This window comes from Rhagoletis pomonella, unplaced genomic scaffold, assembly GCF_013731165.1.
Source record: "Rhagoletis pomonella isolate Grant_MI unplaced genomic scaffold, Rhpom_1.0 Rhpom_scaffold_00003, whole genome shotgun sequence".
Classification (NCBI taxonomy): Eukaryota; Metazoa; Arthropoda; class Insecta; order Diptera; family Tephritidae; genus Rhagoletis; species Rhagoletis pomonella.
In genome coordinates this window covers 72,471,764-72,481,797 of record NW_023458557.1, presented here as the reverse complement: position 1 = coordinate 72,481,797, position 10,034 = coordinate 72,471,764, and the positions used below count along the sequence as shown (strand labels likewise).

Genomic DNA, 10,034 nt, shown 5'->3' with positions numbered 1-10,034 from the left:
TTAAATGTCCCGGTTTTCGATTTGATTGCAGAAATTTGAATAAAAGTTCAAAAATAACTACAATTTTATGAATTCACTGAGGGAAACATGAATATTTTTATTTGTTTATCGTTCTAAAATGTTCGTATTTAAAAACAACACTTTAATACCACGCACGCGTGGTGTTGATTCAAACTCAACATTTGAATGCAAATTTACAAGTCTAGCTGTAGATGAGTGCGCAAAGATACTTGCCACAATTTGTTATTTTCCAGAGGGTCAGGGTTCAAATCAAATTACAGGTAGCATGGAATTTAAATATATATTTTTTAACTGAATTATGAAAAAGCTTCCGTTAAGTGCATAGCGCTTCATTTTTATATGGGCGTATTTGAATTTAATATTTCTAGACTGAATAATAAAGTGTGTGTAGTTGAGTTGGTGCTCTTTCATATGCGTATTTTTTTAAATTTAGCACGTTTTTTTAATTCTAAACTTCTTTCGCTCAGTTCACCGGTTTCATTTGTGAAATAGTTACATCTTCAGATAGTTGAACTTTGCACAAGCAATAGTTTATGATTAATATACATGTGTACCTAAATACGTTAAAAATGACGTGCACAGAGTTTTACAATTATATTAAGGAAAAGTCAGAAGTTTTGAAACAAGTCCACAGCAAAGAAAAATTTGACTGATATTTTAATGTTATCTTGTACTCAAATTTTGTGCTTATAAGTACAGTGCCGTACAAAATTATTGGCTCGGAGACTCTTCATCAAATCACAATTTCTAATCAGATCTGTTAGACAAATTTTGAAAATATACCTTTTGTACCAATTAATAAAGTGCAAGTCTGAAGTTGCCAAAAAGTTTCGTTGATTTTTAGCCATTTTTTTTTACTGACAGTGTCTTCCATATAAAAATAATTGTCGAACATAGTTTGTATGGAAGAAACTCTCAGTAAAAACAATACCAAAAATTACCTAAAATGTAATTGAAATTTTTACAAAAAATCTAATTAAAAAGTTGCAAATTTGTATGCAAATTTATTGAATATCTTGAGTTTTGTTTTTTGATGTATTAAGTATATTTTTTTTTATAAAGAATAAAACAAATTGTGAAAAATTCTCTGTGCGAAATGGAAGGGAGCGAGAGGCCCCCCCTAAAGTGTCCCGGTTTGGCAACAGCGATATCTGGCAGCCCTAACTTTGTATTATGTATAGCGATTAATCTCAGAATACAGAAAACGCAGACAACATCCGAATTTACTTTTTTGACATGTACATTTCGAAGTAATTGGCAACTTTGCTCCAATGCGTTTAACAAATTATGTAAACAAATAATAAAATCGTCACAAGCGGGAAACAGAAAACTGTAGCCAGTAGCCATAAGTAATGCAAGTTTTTGTATATGGTTTGCCATCAGCTATCAGTCGCCATACAAAATAGGGCCATAATTTCCTGAATTTTTTATATAAAAATTAAAAAATAATAATTTTGCGAAAAATGTTTGCATCGTCACAGTTTTCGCCAATTTTTCAACAATTTCTAATAAAAATGCGAGCACATTCAAATACCAAAGTTGTAGGGCACTGTTGTTGTTGGTGTAGTTGTAGCGGCTACAACAACCCCGCCCAGATCGGTTAATATATCAGTCGTTGTTGTCAAGTTCCACTAACGGCAGCCCTAAGAAGCGTGCAGCCTCAATTGGGTCGGTCCACAGCAGGGATGAAAAAGTAGGTACAATTGTACCTTTTTCCGACGTTTGATGACTTGAAGGTACATTAGGTACAGTCACTAGATTTTAGGTACAATCATCTTTAGATCAGATGCATTTTTAGTTTTTTTTTTCTTTTTCCTTTACCGTGCTAATATATATATTTAAAATAAATAAATAAAATATATTTACTTTTAGGCACGGGAGAAGCTTCGCTTTCATTTTGAAGAATAAACAATTCTAAAGAAAAGTGGTCAAAAGGAACAAATTAAAAAAGTCATATTATGTATTATCTTAAATATTTTACATTGCATTTAGAGCAGTCACTACGAAAAATTAACGCTTTACTTAGCTATCCTCAAATTCGTAATTTTTTCTATTAATTTTAACGCTTATTTTCACTAAGTCAAATTCAATGGCATTTGCGGTCAAATGAGTGAAAAAAAATTGTCAAATGGGACTAGAAAATGGTCTTTTGATTGATTTAGATCAGAATAGGCCGTCAGGCGTGTACATGCGCTACTAAAGCGGCTATTTGTAAGTTTTTAGCCCATAATATCATCGATAAAGGTAGGGATAAAGGAAAGAAACTTTTGTCAAAATATATCGACAAATTTTGTTGTCAAAATATGACATAATGAAAACCAGCATTTATTCGCCCATACAGTCCAGTGTCTACACTCTAAAAAATCTGTTTAAAAATGCGACTCTAAATCGAGTATATTTTTGTTTATTTTTAAATTTTTTTGTTAAATTTACACGATGAATATGTATTTTTCTCGTTTACATATTTTCGTGTGTAAAAATCCTTTTTGTTAGCGGCTTTACACAATTCTATGGGTGAAATCAAACAGCAGATGTGTATTTGTACCTTGTACACACTTTCGTAGTAAATTTACGCACACCATTTAAACAAACTATCCATTGCATAATCGAGCATATAATTTCGCGAATAATAAGGTAGGAAATCAGTAACCTACCTTTTAGCTAGGAAATTTACACAATTTTTTTAGAGAGTAGGATGACTTTAAATTGCATATTTTCTTTAGATGAGAACTATTGCTATTTGACCCATATTCGCTTTTTAATTTGTGGAAATATATTTAATATGCTTTCGAAGCTATTTACGGCAGTTTCCTGCACCTATTAAAAGGAATCGGATAAATTAGCAGACTTTTCCTGTTGTTTTGTAAAAAGCAGGATAAAGAAGTATACTTCGAAAAGTGCGTTTTTTGCCTTTTTCGCCAATATTTTTCAGTAGCCAAAATTAGACAAAAACAACGCATTAAAATAAAAACCGAATAATGTTTAAAGTACATCCATCTTTTGTATTCATGTTTTGTATAAAATTTATAAAAAAAAACTACAAATTAATGATGTAACTCTTTTTAGGTACAATCTGTCTCATTTAGGTTCATTTATTTTATGATATTAGGTACAATCTGAAATTTCCATTTTTCATCCCTGGTCCACAGGGACAAAGGCGTTAGGATTGTCGGGTTTTCCGGGTATGCGAAGAGATGTTTCGAGTGGTGAGGGGTCTCTCCGCATGCCTGACACTCATTTGGCACATCCGAGTTTAGTCTGCTCAGGTATGAGTTTAACCTGCTGCAGTAGCCAGAGCGAGGCAGATGAAGCTCCGTCTCGTCAATGTCCGGTGGTTGTGTGCCTAGAACGGCATTCACAGGTCTGGAGTCTACATAACTGGAGACTGACTCCCTGTGAATGCCGTTCAAACCCTGTTGATAAGTTTTCGGGTTCAGAGGTTGTTTGATGAACCTCTGGACTTCGTCCGTCAGTTCGTATAGATGCCTTCTGATGTGCCTAGGCGAGAGCCCTCTGCAAGCAGCTGTCTGTTCGGGTGACCACGTCTGTGGCTCCCAACCAGAAACTGCTTGCAGAGCATTATGTTATGCGCCTTGACTGGGAACATTTTCGCCTCGTCATGCAGGTGGTGTTCTGGCGACATCAGATGGCATCCAGTCGGTGTATTGAGTCGTCTGTAGCTTCATCCACTGCGTCCTACTAGTCCCCGGTGCTGCGTAATTTAAAACCGGCCGGCCTATTGCCTTGTACGTTGCTTGCAATGTTTCTTTGTCTTTGCCCCTAGTACTGCCGGCTAGCGGCTTGAGGACCTTGTTGCGTCTCTGTGCTTTTTTGACAATAGGGCTAGGCACTTTGCAGTGAAGAAGCGAGAAAACTCGGAGAGATACCCGTTTACTTTCGAACACAAGTCATCAATTCCATTCCCAGTCGCCATGATCGAGCAATGGTCGGTGTAAGAGACAATCGATACTCCCTCTGGTGGTTGAGGGAGCTTTGAAATATAAAAGTTAAACAGTAGCGAGGAAAGGACACCACCCTGTGGAACCCCCTGTTTTATTTTCCTGAGTTTGCTCGATTTGTCTCTAACCATTACCGACGAGTGCCGACCACTCAGATAATTTGCGACCACCGTTTGAGCCTCTGTGGGAGAAGCCTCTATATCTTCTAGTAGCGTGGAATGGCTGACAGTGTCAAACGCCTTTGACAGGTGCAACGCTACTAGAATAGTTCTCTCACAGGGACGGTTACGGTTAAGGCCACGAGTTATCTGAGAGTTTATGCCGTTAAGTGCTGTTGTTGTACTGTGCACTTTACGGAAACCATGCTGATGTTTCGCTGGGGTCAGGTGGTTCGTGAAATGCGGGAGCATCAAGGCCTCTAGTGTCTTCGCTACCGGGGAAAGGAGAGTTATCGGTCGATACGAATCTCCTTTGTTGGCTGGTTTCCTCGGTTTGAGCAGTGGGACCATTCTCGCCACCTTCCAGATGTCTGGGATGATAAGAGAGGCCATTGACAAATTGAGGACATCCGTTAGGTACACTACTCCCGCAGGACCCAAATTGTTCAGCATCAACATGCATATTCCGTCGGGACCCATGGCTTTGGAGGCTTTCGCCTTCCCGATGGCCACCTGAACTTCACCGCAAGTGAAAGCAAAGGGGGCACAGGTTGCTGGCAGTTTGTGCAGCCTTCTGGTCACTCGACGCTTGGCTTTGTCCACCGGAGGATGCAGTATGAACTGCCGGCTAAAATAGCTCGCATATCGCTCCGGATCCGACGAAGCATGCTCGCCGAGAGAAATTTCGACCCTGCCGTCATGCTTCGCCGGATTGGACAGTGACCTCTCGGTTGACCAAAGCTTACTCACACCAGAGGTGAGGTTACAGGTCTTCAGATGCTCTTCCCACTTCTTTCGCTTATGTACGTTTACTAGTTGCCGAATCTTCGCGTTTAGATCCCTGATACGGGGATCTCCGGTATAGGCCTGCCAAAGCGGCTGTTCTAGCCGATGATTGTGACAGGCCTTCGGACGTGGGCCCGTTATGCATCCTACCGGTACGAAGCGAGCTGCAGCAGCGTTGACAGCCCTGCGGAACTTACGTTCACCAAGGTGGACGTCGACTGGTGTGGGGAGCGCAGCGAAGGTGTTTTCAGTAAATTTCGCGAAGCCTTTCCAATCAGCTTTAGAAAAGTTGATATAGGTCCGGTGTTCCGCGGAAGCAATGTCGGTTGGTTTATCGATCGAGATGACTATGGGCAGATGGTCTGAGGCCAAAGTCAGCATAGGTCGCCATGACACGCTGTTTATCAGACCAGCTCTGACTATTGTTATGTCTGGCGAGCTGCAGCAGCTGCCCATAATCCTGGTGGGTGCGTCATCGTTCATTGTTCAGAATGTCGAATCGTCTATCTGCTCAGGCAAGTCTGTTCCCCTACGATCGTTTGACAGGCACCTACCTCCATACGGTTTTCGCCTCTGAGGAATTTACCCTATATCAGGGTAGGGCACTCTAAAAATAAGGAGAATTTCCCAAGAAGTAAACGTACTACGCTTTAAGGCTCGCTGATCTCGAGCTCTATATTACGTTCAAACTTTTTCAGTTGAAATCTGTCAAATCAACTGTCATTTTTAGTTGAGTAACACAATATATTTGTTAAGCAAAATTACTGATTTATTATATATGAATTTATAATCAAATTACGAATTAATAACAATAATTATATTTATAAATGGGGGATAGTTGGGGCCGCCTGTTATATGTTCATTCCAAACAATTTTTTTTAAGATTCTTTTATTTTATACCAAATTGGAGATTTCCAAAACTAAAGTTTTCTCATTTTTAAATAACGTTATTCAGATTTGAATTTTTGTAAATGAGAAATAAAAAAATATATATAAAATGTTGGGGGCCTAGTTGAAATTTCTGGCGGAACACATAGCAGATGGCCCAACTATCACCAGTTCACGTATGTTCAAATGTCTACCAAACAATCTGTATTAACTAATATCACAGACAACAAATTAAAATAGAAATTTCGAAATATTTTTTCACTCATCGCTGTCACTTTCAACAAAAACTGATGCGTTGAGTTGGTTCACGCAAAAGACTGATAACTTCTTCGGAAATGGCATCTGCTTTTCGAAGTGGGGGTCGTCTCATACTGGATATAACAGTAACAGATGCTATAAGTAATTAACATGTGAAATAAATCTTCGTTAGATTCCTTCCTGGTCATTTTTCGAGTGTTATGCTCGCGATACCATCTGAAGTCTTTGTTGCGAGCCTCCCGGGCTTCCTCAGAAAAATGCCGTACTGTCAAAGGCAATACCAAATGTCATGAAAATTTAGTAATTTTTTAAATTCTTGGGCGCCATATTGGATACAGAAGAATAACAGATGTGTCCAGTAAGGAAGGGCGTAATATTCGGTAACGATAACTTCCGATAACAGCCTTCGGAGTTGCCATGAAAGCGAACCTCTAACAGGTCTATTCTGCGCTGGTAATAAAAAGTTTGTAACCGGTAAATAAAGTTCCTGTCAATTCTTAAACCCTTTTCACATTCTGTGTACTCTTGTAACCGGTAAATTTTGTTACCATCTCATAAGCTGGTAGTAAAGTATTACACCGTGAAATATGCAATGCCAGAATTTGCACAATTCTTCATAGCTGAATTGCTGAATATTTTAACTGCCTTACCAACGTTCCTGACAAGAACCGGTAACATTTTTTGGTAATAAAAATTTCCGGTTACAAAATCTTCGGTAACGTGCAAAATAGACCTGTAAATAGCAAATTAAATTGAAATTTGTAATATGCGAACTTAAGAACCTCAAAATACCAAATTTCATGAAAATTCAGTAATTTTTTTAATTCTTGGACACCATATTGGATTCGTTTTTACCGGTTTTTGAAAATTGACTTCAGGTTTGTCAAGACACATCTTATAAATAGTATGATGCTAAATATAGAAAAAATACATTAATCCGTAGTGTACTTTATATATACTTTATGTTATTTGGAGCAACTGCTAAAGTTGGTCTATTGCAATAAAAGTGGCCGCCACTCCTTTTGGCGCGAGTATGCGCGGCTTTTCGTAGATTTTTGGTAAAGGAATTAATATCCTACTCTGCTCTAATCATTAGTTATACCGTTTTGAAGAAAATATTTCTTGAGAAATAAGCAGCGTTTCTAATAAAAATGGCGGCCACTCTTTTTGGCGCGAGTATGCGCGGCTATTCTTTTCATACATCCTTATAGGACCCCTTGCATTACTTTTTGGTAAAGGAATGAAGATCCTACTCGGCCCTACAAATTAGTTATACCTTTTTGAAAAAAATATTTTTTGAACAATAATCCGTGTTATTAAGATATTCATAATTTGGCAACAAAATTATGTAATATTTCATATGAAATCATCATTTTCCATCTTTAAGAAGTAACACTAAGGGCCGTTTGCACCATGTCTAGTTAACGCTAACTGGAGGTACATCCTTCAGTTAAGCACGTTAACTGCTTTATCGATCACATGTTATATGATGGGCGTCGATAACGTCGATAAAGATGTTTAACTGGGAGTTAGAATTAACTAGACATGGTGCAAACGGCCCTAAACCAGCAATTACTGTTATAATTTAAAGTTTCCATAAAAAAAAAAATTGTTAAGAAAGCTATCAACTCATAACTGTTAGAACCAGCCACGATCGAATTCGTTGAATTAAATGGATTCAACGACTTGCTCAGCACATATTATAAAAAATACTAACCAGCTTTGAGTTCGCTGGACATTTCTGAATAAGAATGGCTTTACTCCAGTTAATTTATCACAGTTTAAAAATAGGCCTTTTTCGCGTAAAACATGCCTTATCCGACCACTGTGGACTGGTTGTTCAATGTCTGATTAGCTGAAATCGGCATATGTGTTATATGTATGAATGTATTTGTGTTTAAATCAGTCGAATTATATAAAATATTTATTAAAAATGTGCAAAAAATCAAATGTATAATCTAAAACGCCCATCACAGGTTTACAAAAAATGGTTTACGTTTTGTAAATTCATAAAATATATATATATAGGTATATATTTACAAATACATACCTATGTAAGTGTGTATGTAGCTTCATTATTAAGGATTAGTATATTCTAAGTATTTATGTCTTTAAAGCGTAAAATTGTGTACATGCAATGTGTTATCACCGTCTTATTTTAATTTCATTAAAGGGAATGGCATGATTTTCCGCATAAGCAAGAAAATTTAATCCATATACTTGCATCAGATGCATCAGTGTTTCTACATCGGCTTCGGCATAATGTACATCCTTCGGTTTCTCATGAAAATACCGTTCATACAAATTTTCCAACTTATAAACTCCTTTTGGCGGATATCGATCCACTTTTTTACTTGAAAAAAGTGCACGTTTAGATTTGAACACAGTGTTATCTTCAAATGATTGCTTTCCAGGTGTTGATTCATCAGAGCGAGTTCGCTTCACACCAGCTACAGTTGGTCGCCTGGGTGTCCTCTCATTTCGTGCGCGCCAGTCTACTTTTGCATCAGCTTCCAGTTGCTCTACAAGTGTTAGTTTCGAATCTGCTAATGTCGTCGTTTCTTGTCCATTTGTTGAATTCAATATGGGTTGCGCAAGTTGTATTGTGTCCAATGAAGGTCCTATCTTCTTCGGTTCGTCAAAATCGAGCAATGGCAGTAATTCTGGTGCCTTATCAGATTGGCTCGAAGGTATTTCTGCTTCTGGAGCAACTGACTTTAGCCTATCATCTATGCCCCAGAAGGCGCGTAAGGAGTCCAAACACAGTGTGTCTTTCGGCAGCTCCTAGATATAAATGCGTAGAAAAATATATTTAATTTAATTTATATACTTAACTAACAAATTATGCGCTATAATCTTCGCGTACCAAACTAAACTTATCGAGTGTTTGTTTGACTATTGGAAAATCGAAAGGGTCCCCATTATGTGCAACCAGGCATACAGGTTGTGGCATGTGTTTGATAAAATTTAAGATTGTGTTAGCTGCGTTTTCATCGAAGTGTGACTCATTTTCCAGATTATAATTACTCAGTCCTAAAAATACAATTCGCAAGACGATGTTATTGAATATGTAAATGCTTTAAAACAATACATTTTATGATAAACCTGTAATTATTTCAGCCGACGGATGAATGAGTCGTCTGGGATTGAAGAGCAAAGTTAACTTATGCAAAATTCGCGGCCGCTTCGGTACTGGTGATTTATTACCGTTTCTATTTTCCCTTGGTGCTTCCATTTCTAATTCGTTTGCTGAGAATCCATACATGCATAGTTCCGTAATTGCAATCTTGGAGAATATGTGGGGCAAATCATTGCTTTCCAAGTCAAGCACCACAAAGGAGCCAATATGGCGAAGGCTAGAAACTGGCTGTGCGCAATCCTTGCGAACGGATGCCATGATCAATTCTAATTTAGGTTTACAACAGCAACCGTATCAAAAATCGTTTAATTGTAGCAACGAAAATAATTTGTGAAATTAAAGTACATGCAAATAGGAAATTCGGGATGTCAAAAGTATACGTTACAAGTGAAGGACCGATAAGAGAAAATAATCGATGAATTTCTTCCCTTTTAATAGTGGCGATCCCGTACGAGTCCGGACCAGTCAGAAATAGTCAGAATCAGTCAGATTTTTCTGGAAATCGATCCCGTACTCGGTTCTCCGACTATTGAGAGGACAAAAAAGAGAGTAAATTCGGTTCTCTCTCTGTCAGAAGTTACCAGTTTTAGTCCAAGAATTTTTTGGCGACCAAATTGTAAAAAAAGAAAAGTGCACTCTGCTAATTCATGTTGAAAAGTATTTAATTACTTGTTTAAGTGGATTCTAATGAATTTGAGAGTATTTTTGGTTATTTACATGTGTGATCTGAGTGTGTTTACATACAAAATAAGCAAAAATTTACAAGCAAAATTTGGAGGTTATGTTGAAGTTGACAGAAGTTACCATTTTTTACTAGAAAGCGAT

The 10,034-nt window shown here is 37.6% G+C and overlaps 1 protein-coding gene across 1 annotated transcript; it reads right to left on the bottom strand.

Annotated features, from left to right (window-relative positions):
- Positions 1-7,941: 7,941 nt before the first annotated feature.
- Positions 7,942-9,610, bottom strand: LOC118735497. Its single transcript, XM_036465293.1, has 3 exons — positions 9,176-9,610; positions 8,937-9,103; positions 7,942-8,854 (listed from the first exon to the last, which is right to left on the bottom strand). The coding sequence occupies exons 1-3, from the start codon at positions 9,465-9,467 to the stop codon at positions 8,216-8,218; spliced, it is 1,098 nt and encodes a 365-aa protein (XP_036321186.1). The 5' UTR covers positions 9,468-9,610; the 3' UTR covers positions 7,942-8,215.
- Positions 9,611-10,034: the final 424 nt, after the last annotated feature.